Below are 23739 nucleotides of genomic sequence, written 5' to 3' on the forward strand. Positions count from 1 at the left end.
ATTTGGCTTTAGATCTGTATCAGCACAAGGGAAATATTTTATGTATCACCTGATCATCCAAAACTGATAGAAATATCGTTTCAGCCATTGACTGTATATGAGAACTGGACCCCACCTCGCATTCCAAACAGGAAGTATCCGCTGGCTCCAAGAACCCAAAATCCAAAAACTTATTTTGAGGAAAAAAAAGCCATTACTCAATTATTCTATTTGTTCTGATAACCGTTCTTTAACAACCACTAACTTTGTTTTAATCATGTTCTTATTAATATATATATATATATATATATATATATATATATATATATATATATTTTTTTCCCCCTGTGGTTCAAGTCATAACATTGAACCAAAGATTTGAAATGTGTCGCCTACTTTCAACTGGTAGTGATGTGGAAGCTAATTTCTGATTGGTGAGAATGGTTTCCATGGAAACATTGATGCTCGAACCAATCTCTCCTTACTGATGATTTCTGGTTCCAACATGGCGTCGTCCGCAAAAATTGCAACTGAAATGACATAATTTCGCTAGATCCAGAAATAAGTAATTTTCAATTAGCGACGTCACACTCACTTAGTCCAGTTTTTTTATACAGTCAATGTCAATCCATATTTCTGTTGCTTATATGCATACTCAGTGATAAAAAATCTTTTATTTTTTGACTCATTTAAACTATTATTCCAATAATTTGGCCCCACTGGAATGATCAAACTGAACAGTCTTGAAAATGTTCCCCTTTCTTCAGTTTGATGTTTTTCTTGTTTTCCTTCACCGCCCTGACATAACCTTGGTTATGAATTGGTGCTTCATAAATATACTGAATTGACATCGACTGTATGGTTCACTGAAAATCTGCAAAATAGATTTGAGGTAAAGATCTTTGAGCAGGACAGCCTGAGCCAGACATCTGATAAAAAGAATATTCAGTAAAGGAAACGTTTGATTCAAAAACTCAGGGACACCCGGAGTTCAAAGGCTGGATGTCTGATGGTGTGAACATTCACTTAACTCTCTTTTAGTTTTTGTTGCTCTTCATAAGTAGCTTCAGTATTAATTTTGGATTAATTGGTGAAAAATACCTATCAAGGCATTTTTCTCATTATTTTTTTGCACATTAATTTGATTTGTTTTTGTCACATAAACAAATTATACTTAAATAAAATTCTAAATGCTCAATGCTATTACAAAAAGAAGACTTTTTGGCTTCTCTATCCACTTGTGATCCACCCGCGCTCTATACTTTCAGAGATTGTTTCAGGATGTGCTCCAGCCTTAACGGAGACAAAGATATCGCCGGATTTCCATTCTCTTTGAATAGGTGTGTTATTACCGCAGGCCTTCTATTCTGATTCGAGTCCAATTTCTGTGTCACAAGTGCTTTACCACTGTGTTCAGACTGAACCTGACCGGGTACTTTAAACCCAATCTAGTTATTTTGTTTCCTGTTAAGAATTCTCAAAATTTACAAGGATTTGTTGGGAGAACGAGAACGATACTTTATAAACCATCCTGTTTGACTGAACACTTCAGAGATGAGCCTGGAAGGAGAAACCAGTTCTCTTTAGACAAAAGAAGAAGACTGTCAGAGATAAAGCGTACAGAATTTGTGTGGATTAGGATGAAATGTTCAGGCTCCTTTTCCCCTGAGAATCAATATTTACCTCCATTAGTAGCCCAGTCACCTGCCTGATAAGACTGTACAAGTTGAAAATTCCCCTATCAAACTGCATAAACTGTTAATTAATTTAAACAAAGAGCAGAGATGATATGATTTTTTTTTCATGTTCAGTGAAGCAGCCTGTATTTTCAGGATCAAGGTCTTCATTTGAAAAAAAAAAAAAAGCGAGGATGCTTTCATTTGCAGCTATTGTCTTGAGAATGCCTGTCATTTATCTTCAGGAAAAAACAATGCGGCGAGGTTGTGTTTGAAACGCACCGTCTAGACTAGGAACACGGGCACCACTTCACGCCTAAACACACAGGGACACCAAATCGATGTGTGACAGGCATGTGTAGCCTTACACGTAGCAGGCTGGAGCTTTAGGTGTCGGCTGAGGAAGCCTAAAATAAATCTCTGCTCTGAAGGGGGCTAACCCCACATGACAACTACAACCAGATTATTTTTAAGAGTTCCCGGGTTAAAGATGTCTAGCATCGGACTGACGTGACGTTAGTGCTGAGGTTTTGTTCAGGAATCACCTAAAGGCAACAACAGGCTTATCTCTGTGATCTTTTGAGCAACCGGTGCCTCTGTGGGGATGTGATAAACACACTTTGGATTTGACGGGCAAAGGATTTTATGGCTTACTGGGGGAAAAATAGCCTAGCCAGTTGATATCAGTAGTAACATTCATTTATTCATGTTTTCTAAAATTCTGACTGATATTGTTTTCATGGCTGTTAGATGTCATGCCAGCAAGGTTTTTGTTTGTCCTCCCAGATGTCATTTGTCTTTCCATTTCCTTTCTAGTCTTTTGTAAAGAAACAGCTCCATCTAGTGGACAGATTGTGAAGTTTGCAGGTTTAGGAACAATTTATTCTTCATTAGGAAGACCTGTTACAGTTTTATTTTAAGTTCTGTTTTTATGTCAAAATTAACAAAATGCTTAAAAAAAATGAAATACTAAACTCCTTTTAGAGCCATGCTAGGGGATAAAACCCACAGACACCTTTAAATAGCTAATTTAGAGCTAAAAAAAAATGTTTTTTCATTTTTAAAAACTTCAAATAGTTTCAGTGTGTGTATAAACGGATGTAAGTAGAAGTAACTTTGAAGATGAAGTAAAAGTACTTATCCAAACTCAAGATAGAAAAAAAACCTGCCAGAAATATACTTTTTATGTCAAAGTTACATGTATATTAGTGGTTTATGCCTATGTCCTTTAAAAAAAATTTTTTCTTCAGTTCTGTCAAATTAAGACATTTTATTGAAAATGATTAAATTAATATTGTAATTAGTGAGAGTATGGATTTATTTTGTTTTTATAGGTTTAAAATTAATTTAAAAAAAAGTAAGAAATGGCAAATATAGCAAACAAAAGTCAGAAACATATGTTATCAATTTTAAAAATTGAAAATTCTGGTGTTCCCAGATAAATATTATTAAATTGGGTTAGAAAAGTAAATTAAATCATTTTGGGTCACAAAAAGGCTTTCATTAATGTGCTGAGGAACACTTGTCGGCTCTTTCCAAAGCTAATATTTCCATTAAAATGTAAAACTATAATCCCTGCACCAATATTTAATACCAAGTGTCTCTTAGCTTAGAGTTAATAGTGGATCATTTGAAATGTACATTTATAAAAAAAGAAACAAATACAACCAATTGGTTCATCTAATGCACGTGTCAATGCTCGGGGGCCGGATCTGGCCTTCACGGTAATCATATTCGGCCCTTAAGATCATTTAATACTATTATTATTAACGGCTCGATGTTATTTTGTCACATCCCAACTTTGACACAATATATACTTAAGCAAATTATTGAAAATGATTTCAAGTTTTAGGTTGAGTTATTCTGGAATACTAGTCCTGTCTGTTTTTATTCATATTTATGTTAAAACAACAGTTACGTTGTAACCCTTATCCATCATGGGATGAATAACACGTCAGTGTAAGGCTGGGTTCATCTGGAACACTTGAGATAGCACAAGGGTTAAAAGTTTAAACAATTTTGTTTTATGTATTCAATAAATGTCCTGTTCGGCCCTCAACCTACTGTGTGTTTTGGATTCTGGCTCCCTGCGCAATTTGAGTTTGACACTCCTGATCTAATGCATTAAAGTCACATTAAACAAATCTTTCATTTTTATTTTTTAAGTTTGCAACATGTAGATGGTAAAAATTTTGAGAAAGTGCTAAATTTAAAATGGCTCTTCAAAGCAATTAACCTCCAGAGGGCGCTGTAACACCACAAATAGACATTATAGCTGCTGCAACATGTGCTCCATTTCTTCATATGAGGAAACTTAAACTTTTTTTTTTTGCTTAATCATGTTAAAAGACCGTCTTAAAGCCACATGGAAACAGAAGCCTCTGTAAAATTTAAAACCGAAATGTCCTTCACATCAACTTTCAGGGGTTTTAAATTAAACCTCCTGATTCTGAATATCTGAATTCAACCTTTAATCATTTTTTCTCCTGAAATTAAAAAAACAAAAATCACGAGGTGGGGTCCTTGTGTAATCAAGCTTCAGCACATACTCCATCTGCGCCAGCAACCATAACCCTGCAGGCCTAAGCAGACCCCCCATGGTAAATATAAACAAACTATTTTAATGACTTTAAACATAACCCCGCGTGTGTCACAGATGTCCTGCTTTCCCTCAGCTGAAAGTCAGGTTTGAAGGCAAACACGGTCCACCTTGATAAAGTATCTGGAACGTGGGCGTTGCTGACATTTCCACAGAAAGACACACCTTTTACAGCAAAACTATTAGGATTTTGAAAAGAGCTGCTTCCCTAAACTCTTCAGTGATGAGTTATTGTGAAAAACACACACAAACAGCGTTTCATTTGTTTTCAAGTGTGCATGCTGAATGATGAGTCGCATTAGTTGTTTTAATGATGCTGGAGCTGCATGAGTGCAAACAGGCATGATTCTGTTTTTGCTGCAACCGTGTGAAGCACGCACAAGCAACCGGCTTCACGCTGCAGGTGAGAGATTATTCAAAGCCCAAGAAACACAGGACACGGCGTGATGCTCGCAGGGTTTTCAGCATGTTTCCAAACTTTATTGACTAAACCGGAAGTCCCCTGCATCCGTGTGTCGAGATGAAGATTCACAGTCTGAGTTCAAAGTGAAACCATCAAACCAGGCACCATGCAGAAACAAAGTGAACACTCGTTTTTTGTTTTTTTTTTCAAACAAATGCAAAAGTAAGAAATGTATGTTAAGATAATGTTTTAATAATGCATGTTACACACAAACAAAAGCACTCAGGTTAGCTGGGTGAAGTTCTTGTTAAAGACATTAAAAGTGAGGTGGTTAGGTCATTCTCTGGTTAAACTGGTCAAATGTAAAAGAGCAAAATGACACCAGGCTGTTCCTGCTAGAACACCGAGGATCACATACAGCCTGGATGGAACAGAAGAACAGCATAAACTCAGCATTTGGCAGCTAGGTACAATTCAAAAATTGGTGTAAAAACAAACAAAAAAAACAAACCCCAGCATTCTGGTCCCTCCAAATGATAGAATAAATACAAATACACAAAATTCTGAAACTCAGTAGCTCAACTAAAATGAGGAAACGGCTCTTCAGGAAGAGCGTTCACCAATGAAACGCAGGTTTACAGCGGAGATCGGTGGTTTTCCAGAGAAGTGTTTTGTTGGTGAGATTGTTACTTGTTATCCAGTCTGAGTTGCTGCTCCTTACCATTAATTGTTAGAGATTTTAACTGACCATCCTCCACCACTTCTACCCGCTCCACCCCGTTCTCCACAATCCTGTGACAAAACAGAGTTCACATGATTCAAATATGAAGATTGCAAAAAAATTTAGCATGCTTTGAGATTATCCGTTACTTTTTTGTGGTAATTTTTCTGCCGTTGACGATTTTGGTGGACGTCGACATCGATCTGAAGTTCCCTCCTCCCATACCACTACCAAAGGAAGAAGAGGAGAAGGAGGCAAATCCGCCACCGCCCATGTCTGAAAACGAGTTAAAACCTGAAGATGAATTAAAAAAAGATGTCGGTTAAAATACAAATCCAGCCAAGCCTCAGTGTTGGATAATTGTCTGACAGTTACATGTGATGAACAAACCTGTGTCGAACCCGTGGAAGCGAGGCTGAAACTCTGGGAAGCCACCAAAACCGAAGAGAGAGCCGTTCATGCCTCGGCTGGTGGTACTGTGATGACCATGGCGGACCCCAAAGAAATCGTCTTCACCTGTGGAGACAAAACTGATTTATTCTGATTTCTACAGAACATCCACAATTCAAAAGATTCAATTCAACCAACAGATCCAAAAAAAAAAAAGGTCTAGACCATGGGTGTCAAACTCAATCGCACAGGGGGCCAAAATCCAGAACACACCGAACGTTATAAACATTTACTGAACACACTAAAAATACTTCAAAGACAGAACTTTTTAACATTAATATGAATAAAAATAGGCAGGAATATTGTTCCAGAATAAATCAACTTAAAATATATATTTAAATTATACAAGATAGAAATGAGCCCAATATAACATTGGGCCATTTATAACAATAAAATACTATTTAGCGGGTTTTGTGTGTGTTTTATTTAAATGTTTGCAACTTCTAAAACCTAAATGTCAAACTAAAAAAAATCTCTAGTTTATTTCTCTTTTCTAGAACAATTACTCTCATAAAATAATTAAAGTAAAAATAAACTGCTCAAGAGCCAAGAACCAGATCTTATCCTAAAGCCTGGTGGGCCACGCTCTAATTGCTCTGCTAAACTGGGTCACCCAGTAGGAGAGGGCCGGATCGCCGACTGCTACAGAAACAAAAGACTCGTCTTTTATGTTCCCAGAGAACAGGTTTTACTCAAACACGCAGACATCTTACGAGAAAAAAACCTCCCAGACCACATTTTTATGTTTATAAATCTAAAGGCACATAGAAACTACACGGGAAGCAGGAATAAAATTTAAAGCATTATCGTCTTTTTTCTCCATTTATCTACTAAGTAAGGACTGACGCTGCACCATCCACAGAGAGCTGCGTCACCGGGCCCAATGGGCCCTCTGCTGGGGATGAGTGACAGATCCACAGGACCAGCTGCTCTCAGAGCTGGACGGGACTCGAGAACATTTCTTAACAGCTTTCTCTGGCTGCCATCTTAAACCAAAATGGCTCATGAAGTGCTTAAGTAAACCTGATATTTATAAATACATCTTTAAAACAGTCACTCAAGCCCATTATAAACTGTTGAGTCAAACTTTATGCTGAACTTTACCCGTAAGTGTGACAGAAAGAGGAGCTTAATGACTGAAGTGATACGAGAACATTTCATGTAAACAACAACATTACAGAGCTGAAGTTTCTAAAGCCCCAAAAGTCCAGATTTTCACCACCTTTTACCTGCTCTGACACAACACACACACTCCTGCCGTTATTACATCTGCTTTTGTTTTAATACAGAAGCTATTTTTGAAAGCATTCCAGCTGAGTGATGTCGGCGAGCAAATCCATCCGCTGGCTGCCTCTGAACTCCTTATTTAGAGTTTCGGGAGGTGAGGTCCACATGCCTTCCAATCAGCCCTCTGCTGAACCCGAACACCTCGGGACTCAACACGTTTCTAGTCCTTTTGACGTCTACAAACGCAGATGAAAGCCAATCGGCTGCTGTAAGACAGAATCCAACAGCCGCAGACATTTCTACAAATCTTTATCGCACTATAGAGCGGCGAACAAGCAGATCGATTAAACCACAGAAATTATTTCATGTGGCTCTTTTTTAAATGTTTTTTTAATTTTGAAAAGCAGCAAGTGTTTCCAGACAATAAGGCACATCAAGCGAAACAAACCCGTCAGATAAGTCAGAATTGTTCAACTCGTTCACAGACAGTTGACTAGCTACACTAGCAGTCATGCTCCAACGATCCGCCAAAGTGGAGCCGGTTATTAACATAATTATGCATTTTGTGGCATTAAAGTAGCATGGATGAACCTGGAGATCTCCTCTTTCAGAAAAGCATAATAAAATCCAAGATTTTAAAATAGAAGAGCTGCATTTTGTGTGTGAATATTTTTGAGACTGGAAGTATAGACATTGAATGCTTTTGGAACTATAGACTGTATGGCTGCCATCTTTACAAATGGCTGCCATTTTGGATTTTTCTCAGAGCTACCATGCTTTTTTTGCACAATTTGTTTAAAAAAATATCAACTTAATTGGATCCTCGTCAAGCGATATGGCTTTATAATTTACCAGAGTCATACTAAAACGTTTAGACTAAGTGAACCATAGAAAATCAAATAATAATAATCAAGTAATTAAAAAAAAATATATATATATATATATGACAAGTTTATGAATTTCTGGCTGAGGTTAACCACAAAAATATATATATATATAGTTTTTTGTTTATATTTCAAAACAAGTGCTGACTTTCCACTACCTATTACATTTGCTGCATTGAGATTATACTAAAGGTGTCTTTTATTTTCAAAGGATGCAAACCTTCTGTCAAAAGTTATAAACTATTTTGTTTTTAGAAAGTGCTAATTATTCCCTATGTTTAATTTACACTCCAAAAAAACAAGTTCATTTATAGATATCATAATAATAGCTGTAAGCGATACACAAAGGAGCGTCTTGTTACTAAGACTTCGTGGCTTCTGTTGAGTTGTGGTCAGTGAGAAATCGACCCAAATGGCTGTTTAAGTGTTTAAGGTTGCAGAGCCGTGTTATAAAGTCGTCCTTTATCACCCGGAACATGTGCGTCAACGTTTGGATGGAAGGATTCTGCACAACATCTGCATAGAGCAGAGATTTCACTAGAAACAGACTGTTTGACATTCAAAAGTTATGGAGAAGCTGCTCAAGTGTTTCTCACATGATGACCTTTACATCAACACACAAGACGACAACAACAACATGAACTTACCAAAAAAATCTGCAAATGGATCACGCCCACCAAAGAATTCCCTGAAAACGTCCTCAGGATTACGGAATGTGAAACCACCTCCGCGGAAGTGATCGCGGTGGCCCCCTCCTCCCCCTCCTAAAAGGTATGAAGAGAAGCAGCCATGATCAGTGACAGAAAATGTAGCCATCTCTTTAACTTGTTAGAATGTAGAGTAAAGATATGTTCCAGCTTTAAAAGAGACAGAAATTAGATATTGAAAATATTTTATTTGTCATAAATATTTCTCCTTACCTCCTCCTGACAGGCCTTCTTTGCCGTAGAGGTCATACGTGTTTCGCTTACTTTCTAGGATGAAAAATTAAATGAAATTAATTATGAGAATTAACATGAATAAAAACAAATGAACATTTTAGACTGAAACACACAGATTGACATCCATGACTTTTAGACAATTAAGACGAACATTTAACAATGACTGAAAGCTTATGTACGAGTGTTAAAAAAATCTGATTCCATCCTTCATCAGTGGGACCTTTTAAGTTGTGGAAGCGTATTGTGTTGGATTTGAGAAAGAAAGAAAAGAAGGGGAGTTGTGCTAATTTCTTTAAGAAATAAAAAATCAAAACACTACAAAAAGGCAGGACACTAACGGTATCAGCTCCTAAAAACTGTAGAATTACCTGCAATTAAAAATAAAAAAAACACAATGTGTTCATGCTATAGACATGATCCGTGTCCATTTTGTATCAGTCACAATATTTTCCTCCAATAACTTAATTCACATATATAGTTGTCTGTTAGAGATTTTTCAAATTATTTTTGCTATAGTTTGTTTTTTTTAGATTATTTTTTTGTTTTTCAATGTTTTTTCCGTTTTGAGATATTTCTTTTAAAGATTTGTTCTTCCAGGATATTGATTTCTAACTTTGATATATATATATATATTAGCTAACTGTTTTTGTTTCTCAAAATAGTTTTCTTTTTTAGAGCTTTAAGGTGATATTCCTAAAGCAAAGACAGAAGGACACAACTTGCAATACTCAAACATGCTGGTTAAAAATGATATTAGGAATTCAGTTAATTAGGAATGATGTTGCAGTTGTTTTTTTTTTTTAACAAGAATGAGTACTTGTGATGTTTTTTGGGGATTATTTATTGTGAGTTACAAAGATAAAGATAATGTTTGTTCTTGTGTTCTTTATTGACGTTCCCTTCCCGCCTCTTCAGCTTCACAAACAACTTCAAGGTAAACCTCAAAGTCCAGAACAGATGGCTCTTATTATCTAAAACCTCTGGGAACGATACGAAACACATTCCAATATATTCCAAGACAGTAACAGAGACAATATTTCACTTTTTTTTTTTTAATTATCTTGTAAAAAAAAGACTATCTGAATATTAATCCACCTTTCACATTAATAAGAATATTAAGCAATAGCTTCTCACATACAAGTTGACTTTAACCAAACAAATTCGTGGTGTTTTCCTTTTGGTAATTATGTTTTTTTCAGAGCATTTTCCAGATCAACTGTGATCCATCAGTTCGCTGCGTTTGAATCTTTTGCTGTAAAGTACAGTCAAACTTTTGCCCACTTCGCTTCAGCTCTCCGCACATCTCCACTCATTCTCACATGAGCCACGGAGCACCGAAATCCGTGTTTTTATTCCGTACCAGAACCAACTGGGCACAGATTTTGGGTTGTTTTACCCCAAGCTAAAACTGAGTTGTACATGTCTGAATTTGATGCAACAACAACCATGAGTTCAGATTCATCACAAGATGGTTCTCGACATTTTTGATGTAGTTTAGAGCTCCTCAAAGAGGCCTGGTGTGGCGTGCTGCCACCCAGTGGTTGGGAGTTTAAGTGGAAAACAAAAATAAAACATGTTTGCTCATAAGTAATTAGTTAAATATCGTCTTGACAGCGTTTTAAATTGATACAAGAATCGATATTTTCTTACGCCCCTAGTGACAAACATAAACAAACATTGATCTATGATATAGACGCATTGTGGCTTTTCAACTTTCAATTAAGGATCGTCTTATAGTTTTCACGAACAGATGAAGTTAGTTCCCAGCCTATTTGTAGCTCTTAAAAAAATTACTAAAAAAAAAGGAAATAAATGAAAAAAAAAACATATTTTTTATAGACAGAATACAATAAGTTTTCAGTCAATTAAATGTATAAAAAAGCTTACTTCATAGCTTTTTTACATGTAAGATAAAAGGAGCAGAACAGAAATCCACATGGGGAGTGTAAAAGTTTGATTAAGAATTAACGTCTAGAAAACTTAAAACAATTTCATGTTTGGTTAAAGTCTCAGTTTTCCATTTTTACTTCACATAAAAACACTTAAACATCTGATTTCTAAGTCATGACACTGTATAATTCAGAGTAGGAACAATCTATTCTGGCATTCTGCTTAACAGCATAATAGCTTTTCTCCCACAGTAGATAATATCTTACATAACATAATTGAGTTTTAATGGAGGTTTTAAAAAAAGAGCATGTTTTCACTTCAGAGAAACATTTTTGTCTCTGTGAACCTTACCATCTGAGAGCACCTCATACGCCTCTGACAGCTCTTTGAACCTCCTCTCCGCCTCCTCCTTGTTGTCGGGGTTTTTGTCCGGGTGCCATTTTAATGCCAGTTTTCTGTAACTGTGGATACAGCATGTTGTTAAAAATGTGGACGGACTGAAACAAAACGTTTTCTTACACAGCTCAGTAACACATACAATGCCCCTCTCACCACAGATAGTAAAAAAAAAAAAAAAAAAGACTGACAAGCCATGCGGGCGTCACGTCACATTGTGCTGTATCAGCTGTTTTCTTCTAAACTCAGCAGCAGAAACAAAAACAGAGGACAAGACAGGACACCAAAACCCCCCAGAGAAAAAAAAGGCTTCACACAATCCTGGGATCCACTCCCTTATGGAGCCACCAAACACTCTTTGTGTCTTGTTGTCGAGCACTGCTGCAAATTGTGTTACACAGCGGCCTTTGTTGAGCTTAAGCGCCAACGAAAGCAAGATTTTATCTGAGCAATCTCTATTTACCATAAACCTCATCCAACTCAACTTCCAAGTTCACAGATGTGATAAAAAATAACTGGATTCTATCAGTAGAGAGTCAATAAACTTGATCATTCCAGCACCTTGGTGCTCAGTAAAGTACAGATAATAAAGGTTTGATCAAATCTTGTATAAAGAATGTTGATAATAAATTGAATTGTAATCAAAGCACAAAAAGCTGGCGTCAAACTTTTATTATTATTGAACTACAGAAGGATCAACTCAGAGCTTTTATCTATCTGAGATAGACTGCCAACATAGTCAGTATTCTTTTAGAAAACGGCTAAATAGTTTTCTTGTTCCTTATCTTTTAAAATCCAATTTATTTGTTGCTTTACTGTGAAGGATTACTTCAGCACATTCCTTCTTTAATTGGTTTATGCAAGGCCTTCAAATCACAGGAAATGCCTACTTTTCTAAAATAAATAATCTAAGAATCTGGTGAGAAAATTGCTCTAAAACCATGAACAGACTACTAAAAAGACAAATGGGGATTATTCAACAACAACAGAAAAGACTCGGGGAGAACTTACGCTTTCTTGATTTCTTCTGGTGTTGCATTTTTTGGAATTCCTAGTACCTGGTAGTATTCTCCCATAGTTCTTTCTGTAGGTGGACGTATTTCTGCAGATGCCTTATTTTATGTGTTGCCTCTGTGGAGGAAATAAAAAAAAAAGTCAATTTTGTGAGTACATATGTGATAAAGATATACTTTAATAAAAAGGACAATGTTTCAAGGTTATGTTAATCAAATATTTCATCAAAATTCCTCTAGATTTTAAAATTTAAGCATTAATTTAATGTCACTTCTCTCAATAGTATAAAAACAGCTGCACTTATTTAAGTGTCTACTGTGTTAACATATTTTTGGAGCATTTTTCTGATGATCGAGGACATATAGTAAGAAAATGAAGATTAAAATTGCATTTCTAAGCGTTTTTTTATTCAAATTGTAGTGAATCAGGAACAAACAAAAAGATACAGTCCAAAAAAAACAGGGGCCACCAGCTCCTTTCTCTGCTCCCACTAATAGACAACTAGATCCATGTGCGTCTTAGATGATCGGAATGGGAGTTTAGATTAAACAAACTGATCATCCACACATTGACTTTCAGAACATTTCAATAGAGTAGAAATGATCCAGAACGGATGTATCCATCTGCCATTGCTAGGTTGTTTAAACAAATTCAAGTTCTGCTTAACACGCCATAACTGAGCAGTTACTGTACAGCCTGAAGTTAAAAAAAACAAAAAGTTAAATAGCTTTTTCTTTTCATTTTTTGAAGTTAGCCATGAGACTGGGATGTTCTTTTCTTGCAACAAAGAGGTCCAATGAAGTTATGAAACCTCTGAAAAACAAGACACTACAAGCCTGAAATGAAGCGCCTGAAGCTGTGAATTTTTTTTTTACTGCTTTTAGTTTGAAGTCAAGCTGAGAAACATTTATCAAAACCCAAGTAAGAAGATGAAGACAAAACTACAGACAGGTTTTTCGATTAAAAAAAAGTAAAGTGTCAATAAGAAAATACGTCGAATTTATTAATTATAAAATTACCCTAATTTCTCTATGGCTATTACTTAAAAAAGACAAAAATAAATAACCAAATTAGTTCATAGTATTTTCTAAAGATCAGCATAAAAATGTGAGACCATACTAACATTTTGGAAAAACATTTTCAGACTAATTTCATTATATTTTTTTAATCTATTTTCACTGAAAATTATTTAGTTAATGGAGCAAACAGCGGTTGAAATAACACTAGAGTACAAGGCTGTCTTGGTTCACGCTGACAAGGACAAAATTAGAGTTTGGGGGAGCTATCACAGGAAGTTTGAGGCTTTCAGTCTCACCTCCACAAAGACAAAAACATTAGGTCATTCTGCATTAAAATATTGGTTTCCTTAGATAAAACATCAAGCTTTTCTTCTGTGACTTAAAAAAATAAAAGCAAGTAAGAGAATCTTTACTGGAGCAAATACAATTTAAATGATCTCAATAAATATTTGCTTTTTTCAAACAGTTGGCAAATCAGTTTTTAGAGGCAAAAGAGGTTAAAGAAAAACAATATTTTAAATTGTTAAGGAATTGCTTTTAACTTATTATTTGAAAGCGGTGAGCTAAACACGACTCCACTGTTTGTTTCCTATTTTTAACCTGTGGCCTTTAACGTTAGATTGTATTTGTGTTATGTGGTGGGGGACTTTGGCACACGCTTGTACCGATGAGTGACCCCTGGTTGAAGCATGGTGCAGACATCTCAAGGGGTGGATCTGGGCTGGTTTGGTTTTACACGGAAAGTCAAGAGAGCCCTTTACAGGCTTCAAAACTTTAGGAATTCTGTTGGAAAATTAAGCTTTTTATAATTTTCTCAGCTGCAATTATAGCCGTTTTCTTTGTTTTCATTTAACTCCGGCTTTGACTTGGGGAGCTGATAAATCATTTCAGCGCACTACACAAAGAAAGTACAGACGTTAAATAAAATTAAACCATCCTAATCCAACTAAAACCCAGTTTAAACTCTTCCACAACATCTCAGTTTGCTGTAGACTCTTTCTCCTTGTGAAAGTTGGTCATCCACTGCCACTTCAGTTTGCTAAATTCCACTTTTCCCATGATCTGTTTACCTAAACAATAGTGAGCTCTGTTCTACATCCTGAAATAAACCACCAACTAAACATGTCATGTCTGGAGTTAAATCTGCTGCTGATATTTTACGCACATTTATGCAGGCAGGAATGCACACAAACAAAAATAAAAACCTCCTCAAAGCATTTGTCAGCCCTCGGATATGAAGGTAAGATCAAGAAATGAATGTTTTTGACAAAACTGGGTCATTCTCAGGTAAAAATATTGAAAAATCAGAAGAATAAATACGAGGACTTCAAGAAAAGTCATAATACAATAATATTAATAAGTTGGTAATGCATGAAACTAAAATGTATGTCCTTTAAATTGAGCAGTAAGAGATTACATCTGTTTATAAAACTGGTGCAGTGCTGGGCCAAATGAGTTTTCCCTTGAAGCCGCTGTTGCGTAATAGAGGATGAGTGAGATTAAAAGTCAAATTCTTTCACTGGTAAATCACAAGAATTTGGTCCAGCTATGAATACAGAAAAGTTAAACCATTTAAGGTTCCACAGAATCACTTTTTTTGGACTGAATTATTCCCAAGTTGCATCTAATCTTCCAACATTACCACAGAATTACATTGATCAGCTGTTAGTCATGGTCTCTCTGTGTGGAAACCTTTTGGGTAAATTCCATTAACACTACTTATTGTCCAGTTAGTCCAATTTCTCAGTCTACTTTTAGTTCAAATCTAACATTTCTAATAGTATAAAAATAAATTATCCATAAATATTACACACTGCACTTTCTGTGTATTTATATTGTTGTTTTTAACTGTCAGGAAGCTAGAGTTTAAGCTAAAGTACAGGGTCTTCAATGATCCATTCTGCAATATAAAGAGGAACACTCTCAGATAGTTGCCCTGATCATAGTGAAGCTGTGTCATGTTACAAGTTAGAATATTCAGACCCCTCATATCAGCTTTCTATCATGCTGTTTGTTAGGCCTGATTGCTGATTGCTTAACTTCACATCTATAGACAGCTGGAGCTACAGAATGAGCAGGAATGTTACTTTCAAAACATTGATGCTCTGCATGAGCTCAAATTAGGGGAACATTTTGTCCAATGTTTGACTGTCAGTAAAGCATTTACTTTATTTTTATTTTTTTCAAGACTGACAAAAAATGGTCAAATTATTCATTTTAGTTCAAATATATATATTTTTAAAGAAAATAAGTCCGAACAGGCCATGCACTCCATGTAATGTAATTTTCAACAGTTAGTTTAACTTAAATTTATTTTATTTTTTAATTTAATCTAGTCAGAAACTGTCAAGGTAACACTGTTAACTCATTATCCTGGAGAACATAAGTCATTTTCTTTCATTTAGGTGCACTTTAGCTACTTAATATTTTCCAAAATTATTAAGATTAACAAAATTACTCGTGAAAATCATTTTTAAAAAGGATTAGATCCATGCCTTACTTTTTAAAAAATACATTTCTCGTTTACTCTTGACATAAACTCTTCAACATCTAAAATTATTATAAACAAGGAACATTATAGCCTAAATTAAGACATTTTTCTATTACAAAAATTTCAAAAGTGCATTGTTTAAAGTTGTATTTAGTTGATACATTTGTGGAAAGTAGCATTAATTCACAGTTAAAAGCCACTATTTATACCCATTTTTTTCAATTTCTAGTTTTTAAAGAAGAGGTTAATAAAGGTTACTTAAAAGTATATTTAACACCCTATTTTTAATCTAAAGCTCAATCTTAAAAATAAAAGTGTTTCTATCCAACTTTTATCAGTTTATGGACTGAAATAAAACATTAACATTTAACAAATATAGTCCAGTAAAAACACCCAGGTGTAAAAAGGAAACTAAAATGAACTTCGTTTTGTCTGCACTTTCTAAAAGCTAGCATCAACAGGCCAATCAGAGGCGAGAATTGGAGAAAACTTGTGAAAAAGAACCAATCAAATGCGGAGAAACTTCCAGAAATTCTTAAAGCTAAATATATTTTAAGGAAATAATTTTTAAAAAACAAATTATTTTGTAAAACAAAACTATATTAGAAAACAGCAACAAAAAGGGGGGGCTAGTAGTTCTAAAGTTTAGTGTCGTTTAAATGCGCGAGGTTTATTAGCTAGCACGAGCGCTTACATAAGGATTTTAGAGGACTATGGAAATACGAAAAATAATTAATAATTCGACTAATATCTAAAGTTGAAAGAGAATATATTCTGCATTTGAATTTATTACATTTATAGTTAGCTATGGACTAATATGTTTAAAGCCGAACGATACGTTAAATTAGCTTAAATATCATATGGCTAAGCTGACAAGTGTACGTAAGGAAATAACTTCCATAACGTCAATGACTCGTCATGTTAACCAACGGTTGTAGCTTTAGTACACCGCAGCATCACTGCTCGAGTCGCTCCAAATATAGGGGTCGTTTTCACCGCTAACGTCGGCAAACAGAAACTATTCACCGCCAAAAGGCGTTCGACTTTTCCCAGAGCCCGAAAAAACGCCGCTTACCCGTCAAGGAGGAACGTGTCCTCTGCGGTGGCCTGGTCTCCTCTACGCTGTGGCCGTGTCCCCCTTCTCCTCTCGCAGGGTTCGTTTCTAAATAACCACCGGCTGGTTTCCGATGCTGCTGTAGCTTCTCTTCTGGCCTTGCCCCCTACTGTGAGTGCTGCTTTCAATGCTGTCGGAAATCGGAAACTCTGCTCTGTTCAAACGGCTGCGAACTAATCTTTCAGGAATTTTCCTCCCACAGAAGTTTAGTGCTTATTCATTAAGCACTTGATTATCAGTGGTGAACATCTGCACAGTAGGAAAAATGTGGGTTATTCAGGAAGTAAAGGGACTTTTCATTTATTTGAAAAAGTGCAGGTAATGGTTGCCCTTTCTTATTTTCAATTTAAAGTAAGACAACTTTTTTAACTTTAAGAAATCTTAATTATTATCATTGCTTCAAAATAAAATGTGACAATCTCTCAAAAGTTTTCTCTGAATTTGCTGATATTTAAACATTTTCAAAGGTGAAAAGAGCAAATTAAATCACACAAACCTATTTGCATGAAGGAAGAAATCAGATTACTGGGGAATTTTTTTTTATTCCAAATAATATCTGAAAAATAGATGAGATTATTGGATAAAAATATGGCTTGCTATAGGAATGTTAATTTAAAACAATAAAGTATTTTGATATAAAAAAAAAACTATGTTTATTAATAAGAAAAGACGTCAGAAGAGAAAGACAACAAAAGATGAGAAAACCGACAGTGCATAAGAAAGAAGAAGACAACTACGGATGGAAATGAAGACGAGGTATGAATAAGACTACAAAAACGACATATAGAAAGACGAAGAAGATGAAAGTATATATTTTTGATCTCTAAGAGGAATCTGGGTATGGGGTTGCATTTGTGCCAAAAACACATTTTAAATAACAAATGCAACCCCATAACTGTGAAGTTAAAATAAGAAGAATAAGAAAAAATGAATACAGATGAAAAAGAAGACAACAAAAACGGCGAATGAAAAACACAAATAATGAAAAATACAGACAGACAATGGATGAAAAAAATGACAATGAATGAAAAAGATGAAAACAATAAAAAAATATATATTTTTTAATCTCTAAGAGGAAGCTGCAAAGTTAAAATAAGAAAAAGAAGAAGAAGAAAAAGACAACGGAAGAGAAGGAAATCGGCAATGGTATAAAAAAAAGACGAAGAAGTTGACAGATGAAAAACACAAAGATAATGGATGAAAAATACAATGAGAAAGAATACAAAGAATAAAATTTTAGAAAAGAATCTAATGTTCTTAATTTTTATATTTTATATACAGGTCATTTTATATTTACAGTTCAGAATAGATTAATGTTCAACTAGCTACTATATACAGACACGTCAACATCAAATATGTTTAATTTGTTTTCATTGATTGAAATAAACCATATTATATAGACTTCATTAGAAAAGTGCCAAATGTTTTTTTTTTTTCAAAACTAGTGACTTTTCCGAGTGACATTTGAATGCGCCACCCGACAGGGTGTCGGAATCAATCGTTTGCCGAAGTGTCGTGAGCAGTCCCGTCGTCATGGCCACGCACAGTACAAACAAATATTCACAGGCGGAAGGGTCTTCAGACAGCAGCATAGATGACGTTCTGCAGTTCAGACAGCCTTGATAAATCAGGTGGATTTTGATAATAATAGAAACTGTTGTCACGCTCCGTAAAATCGTAGCACGTACGCCCCCTATCGCCCAAAACTACACTGCAACCTGCAGATCAGGAAAAACCACATTAAGGTAGTTTTGTGCACATTTCTTACGTTGAGACTGGTCCTTTAACATTTCTTGTTGGCTGAACTCCTCATAACCCAAAGAAGCCAATGTGGGTCTCTGCAGTTTGGAGTTAAACAGAGAATGAAATCACAGGCTGGAATCAATTTAAAAGAAAAATGAAGGTCGTTTTTGCAGTAAGATCCTGCCAGAGAGCTTGCCAACTATGAAGGGCCCAAATAAGCTCACAGCTATAAGTTATTCCAGACATTATGGGCAGTCAGTATGTAATTTAGACTCATTGACCAGGAGGAATCACAGATATAGAGACCATGGACAGGTCAATGTACACATCATAAAGCTAATGCCTATTGAAATGTGTCAGAATGTGTTTATCATTTTGCCTTATCAGATTAGAAAGTGAAAAGAAATTCCTCAACATTAAAAAGCACCTACACTTTTCATTTCCCACATTATGATCTCGCTGTGTACAGTGTGCCTTACTTATTGGGGCCTAAATCCAAATAATTTCTTAAAGATAAACCTTTTCAATGTTGCATCAATTCTAACATTCTGATTTTACCATGAAGTCATTCAAAGTTCATCATTCAAACAGCCATTAACATACAATGTCGGTTCAGGGACGAGCAGCGTCATCTGGCTATAGAGAACCTTTGAGTTGTGCAGTAGGCAGTCAGATGTTGCCGGGGAACTTGGTGTCTCGGCAAACTTGTGTCAAGGCACAGAAATACTGGCAGAATTTGTGTGGAGCCAGACCACAACTATGACCAGTATCTAAAGACATAGTTTAGCAAATGCCATACAGCTGCAGGCCTGTTTACCAGAGGAGTAGTACTAGGGTTTCCAGACAAACTATTCACAACTGACTCTACTGCTTTGACTTGAACGCCAGCCAATCACTTCAGGTGACTTCCCTGACCCCACTGTGAACATTTGCAGGGGCCCCAAGACCATGAGATCTGGACAATGCCAACAATGGTCTACTAACCGTCTGAGTTCACTTATTGAGTCACCCTGCACAGAAATGGTCGTTAGTGTTGCTGTAGAAGGCGAGGTGAGCGATACACCAAGGTCAACATGGTCCAAAGGGTTTGGCTTTGGTCCCTCTGGGCAGGTATCACCAGTCAGCGCATAACTTATTTGGTTATTGTAGATCAGGATTCAAATCTGGGCCTTGAGGTCCAGCGTCCTACTTTTTTTTTTTTCAACCAACCTGCCATTGAAGATGCTTATTGGCTAAACACACCTGATCCAGGTAATCAGCAGCAGATACAGCAGGATTTCAGGAAAACCAGCAGGGGGTCGACCCTATAGACCTGGAGTTTGGCACCTTTTTGTGGATGGTCCAGTCTTACCTCAAAGACATCATTGAACACATCATCAAGGATGATAGTGCTCCACCACATGGTGCCAGCTGGACTTCAGCAAGTTGGAGTGCCTCATGTGGTACGGCCTGCTGACCTGAACCCCATAGAGCACGTCTGGAACCAGGTGATGCAGAGACTGGATGATAGTACTCCATCCCCAAGTGAACTGGATGTAACAGTTGTGGAAGAGTGGAACACCTCAGAACATCATGAGGCTAGAGAGGAGTCATTCTCAAATGGTCAATATTTGTTCTGAGGGACAATATTTACTATAATTTTTGGGGTAGCCAAATACAAAAAGCACTCATATAAAAAACTATATTATTGTGAGTAGTGTACTTGAGTGCCACTAGATGGCACTATCAGACAGTAGAAGTTTTGGGTGTGAATTTGATTCATATTTTCTGATTTGTCTAACCAAACCTGTTAATTATTTGATTTAATAATCAACATTGCAGGCACATGCTACAGTTTCCTATCAGGCTCTAGTGCTTATTGATGGTTCTTTTCCTCGCAGCAAGATAAACAAGCCTAAAAGCCTCAATTAGCCCTTAAAAACCCAAAGAGCAAGCTAAAGCATACAATGCTCTGAAGATGATTCATAACGTCCTGCATTAACGTTGTCAGTTACAATCCATCACAGGGTAATAGTCTTTAATAAATCTCTGAGTAATTGAGATGAATCCCTCATTTCAATGACAAGTCTGGTTTTTAAGACCCAATTACTACTATGAGCTCTCCCTGGCCCAGCAGAGTGCGGGGTTCTCTGCAGCGGCACAAGAGTGAAGATAAGAGGCTGGCGAGATGGACTCGGTCCAAAAAAGCAGGAAAGATATCTTCCCCCTCGACGGCACAGCATCCGAGGGCAGCGTGATTTACGGTAAACGCACACAATCTTAATTTGTGCTCGGCCCGATAATGCATCTCAAGGCCAGAATAGTTCTGCTCAGTGTTTCTTAACTGGATGTTTCTTTAATTATATGTCAGAGGCCGTAAAACTGCAGCAGAGATTTCCCTGCAAAGCACCGTTTTATGCCTCGGTCATTACAGTAAATTACAAGCAACAAGAGAACTGGAAGACTAATGGACAGAAAATGAAAACAGAAAAGTGGGGATTTTATTTATCTCCATAAACTTTTTGTTTTTTCACCCTGTTGGTAGTCCGACAGGCCTCATCCGTATGACACGAGTGCTAACCAGGACAGAGAGTGTGGAGATGACCTCCATTCATTACACAAAGGAAAGAGAAACAAATCTGTACAAATAACAAATCTAATCACAAAAGAAAGGCGGTTGTGACATGTACATATTCACAAAACCATGTTTATAAAGTCTTTTTTTAGTCCATCAATATCAGTCTTTAACACCTTAAAAGATGTGTGCACACTTGCAGTAAAATAACACATGATGGTTGTTACTAATAGTATTTAAGAAATCCGTTAAACAGGAATTTAAACTACCTCTATATGTCAATAGATGATAGCTGGACATATAAGCTCCTTTGCCTATGCAGCCCTTGGCATACCACCAGGTGGTTTTAGAGTCTGATACCCCTTTGTTGCTATATTGCTTTTTTTCTTGTTTTTTTTATTTATTTTTTTAATCATACAATGCCACTAAATCTTTGGTGAAAAACAACTGTCCGTTCTTGTGAGGCAACACAAAAGTAGCCGTCTCTGTAAGAATCTAGTTCTGGAGGGATTCGGGAAAAAGGGATTAGAACCTTTACTGAAATGAATACATGTTCTGCGTCACAACTGTCCGCCGCTGGCGTGCGGGTGAGTGTTTTCTCACCCCACACACGTTTCCTCTCACTAAAGGAGCTTCTTCTGCGTGCGGATGTAAGCGCTCAGCTCAGCTCGAAGCCGGCAGATGACTCGATGGCGTACAGCAGCTTGCTCCTCATGGAGTGCTGGTCACAGAACTCGGGGAGCTTGAGCAGGTTCATGCAGGTGCTGGCGGTGGGGAGACGCTCAAGGTCGCTGCCGCCGTTGTGAATGCAGAAGGCCGGGTGCAGCTCCTGTCGGAAGGGGTTAAGGCGTTGATTAGCCATTTATAAACCGGCACATGTTAGCGTGACACCAACAGGTGTCGGCGGTGATCTCAATTTCACAACCAATCCCCATTAAGCAATACATGTCAGATTCCACACTGGGATAAATGTTAAAAGACAGACATTAGGAGCTAAGCTAATATGGCGAAAGGATAAATTTAGGAAATCAGCTTGAAAGGTAATAGGGGGGGACTGGCCAGCGGGTTGACCCTCGGATGAAATGTATGAAGGATTGTAATTTCATGTTGTCTATCTGGCATTTTTTTAAATCAAGGCCCGCCACTGATGAGAGCCCCTCATCTTCAGACGGTGACACTGACCATTTCCATCATGAAAAAAGCGACTCCGCCCTGATTTCATCCAGCTATCCAACTCCGGCGCTTACGGCTCAGCGGCCACACTTATCCGATTAAATGGCTCTTCGGGGGCTTCGCCATAATGACCCCATTTTTCTGGCAATTACCGTATTAAACTATCGTTGCTTATTGAGAAAGTGTCATTACTTTGGCTATCATTCTGGAGGGGGAAAAAAAGACAGTTTCCATCATCTTTTTTAAATAGCTTCTCCTGACAGAGCTATTTCTCCTCTAATGAATCTTGGGCCGTCTCACGACAGCTAATTAAAGCTTAGCTGGCTCGAACTGGAGACCGGGTCAGGGGCCATTCGTCCACAAATTACCGCCCTTACAGGCCCAGCGACGGGCCAAAGTGGGAGGGGCTTTGCTTCCACACAGTCGCAAAAGTCAAATTGATAAAACCGAGAGAGAGACGCAGCCGAAGAACGTCCTTCCCTCGGCACTGCGGTTCAGCTATAGATTTTTATGAACCACTTACAGTAACAAGGATATTTAAGCAATCAAGTGATAAAAAGAAACTTTAATCGGAACGCCGGCTACTGTTTATCCCATCTCTAACTGCTCGAGTGTCCCACAAATCAAGGTGGCGAGGAAGTGGAATGGTTTCCAATTAGAAGATCATTTCAGAGGATAGTGAGGTTCAATAATTCACAAGCATTTAAAGAGAAGTAGAAAGAAATTAGAAATTGCTACTTTCTGCCACGTGACATAAAAGGGAAGGAGGTGAAAAGTTCAACCTCCTACCAAGTTTTAAATGGCAATATTTGTCCAGACGAGGAGTTCAGTCAAGCCCACACAAATTCACCTGCAGACAGTTTTTTTTCTTTCAGCAGAGGGGGTCATGAACTATGAGACAACAGCAAATGCTCAGATAAGACTACCTCCTAATTGGGAACCAATCATTTTTGAGAGTTGCCATCAGTCTTCAGAGTAGTTTCATTACTAAAACATTAAGATAGAACTGTGTTCTACACAAAAGACAGATCCTGGCAGGATGTAAAGTCTGCAGACTAAGTACACAGAGAGGAAAGCTCCTGGGAAAGACTCACCTTAAAGCCAAGCAGTGGAGGTCGGGAACAGCTGGTGACAAATCTCAAGAGTTTACGCTTTTCCTCTTCTGTGAATCCTTCTACCACTTCCCAGAAGATCTGGATGACCGGGTGATTGGCTGTGTAACCGCCTAAAAAATTGTCATGTAAAAACCAAACATTTTACAGTCTGGACTCAAAACTTCAACTCCTTGACCTATGTTTGTTCTTAATTTTTTTCTTAAAATAAAAATTATGGAGAACATACATCCTACAGGGGCAGACTTACCATTAGGCAAAGGTAAGCAATCGCCTGGGGCCCCCAACACTCTAGGGGGCCCTTAGTAAACACTTAATAAAAAAATGTTTCACCCCTTATTTTCTTTTAACTT

General features: G+C 37.0%; 2 protein-coding genes and 2 long non-coding RNA genes across 6 annotated transcripts in view; 1 reads left to right on the forward strand and 3 right to left on the reverse strand.

Annotated features, from left to right (window-relative positions):
- Positions 1-16962, reverse strand: part of dnajb6b (DnaJ heat shock protein family (Hsp40) member B6b) — a 23884-nt gene extending 6922 nt beyond the window's left edge. Inside the window, exons 1-9 of one of the 2 annotated variants that reach the window (XM_024280247.2) lie at positions 16766-16950; positions 12178-12297; positions 11122-11231; positions 8860-8913; positions 8587-8703; positions 5769-5894; positions 5528-5672; positions 5379-5449; positions 4699-5078 (exon numbers count right to left, since the gene is read on the reverse strand). In XM_024280247.2, the coding sequence (XP_024136015.1) occupies positions 5068-5078; positions 5379-5449; positions 5528-5672; positions 5769-5894; positions 8587-8703; positions 8860-8913; positions 11122-11231; positions 12178-12242 (699 nt within the window). In that variant the 5' untranslated portion in view covers positions 12243-12297; positions 16766-16950 and the 3' untranslated portion in view covers positions 4699-5067. Of the gene's footprint in view, positions 1-4698; positions 5079-5378; positions 5450-5527; positions 5673-5768; positions 5895-8586; positions 8704-8859; positions 8914-11121; positions 11232-12177; positions 12298-16765 lie in introns of those variants that run through there. The other variant, XM_024280245.2, reaches the window with a different exon arrangement.
- LOC112151362 overlaps positions 1-23739 on the forward strand; it is a 31149-nt gene that overhangs the window by 479 nt on the left and 6931 nt on the right. The window contains exon 1 of one of the 2 annotated variants that reach the window (XR_002920111.2): positions 20392-20790. The exons of the other annotated variant lie outside the window; for it this stretch is intronic. This is a non-coding gene — a long non-coding RNA (uncharacterized LOC112151362). Of the gene's footprint in view, positions 1-20391; positions 20791-23739 lie in introns of those variants that run through there. 2 annotated transcript variants of the gene reach the window in all.
- Positions 18054-20114, reverse strand: LOC118600277. Its single transcript, XR_004949901.1, has 2 exons — positions 19532-20114; positions 18054-18642 (listed from the first exon to the last, which is right to left on the reverse strand). It is a non-coding gene; the product is annotated as an uncharacterized LOC118600277 (long non-coding RNA).
- ube3c (ubiquitin protein ligase E3C) overlaps positions 21006-23739 on the reverse strand; it is a 29758-nt gene continuing 27024 nt past the window's right edge. Inside the window, exons 23-24 of the mRNA XM_024280248.2 lie at positions 23369-23499; positions 21006-21930 (exon numbers count right to left, since the gene is read on the reverse strand). Of these exons, the coding sequence (XP_024136016.1) occupies positions 21760-21930; positions 23369-23499 (302 nt within the window). The 3' untranslated portion in view covers positions 21006-21759. The remainder of the gene's footprint in view (positions 21931-23368; positions 23500-23739) is intronic.

The sequence above is a fragment of the Oryzias melastigma genome, linkage group LG20 (assembly GCF_002922805.2).
Source record: "Oryzias melastigma strain HK-1 linkage group LG20, ASM292280v2, whole genome shotgun sequence".
In the NCBI taxonomy this organism is placed as follows: Eukaryota; Metazoa; Chordata; class Actinopteri; order Beloniformes; family Adrianichthyidae; genus Oryzias; species Oryzias melastigma.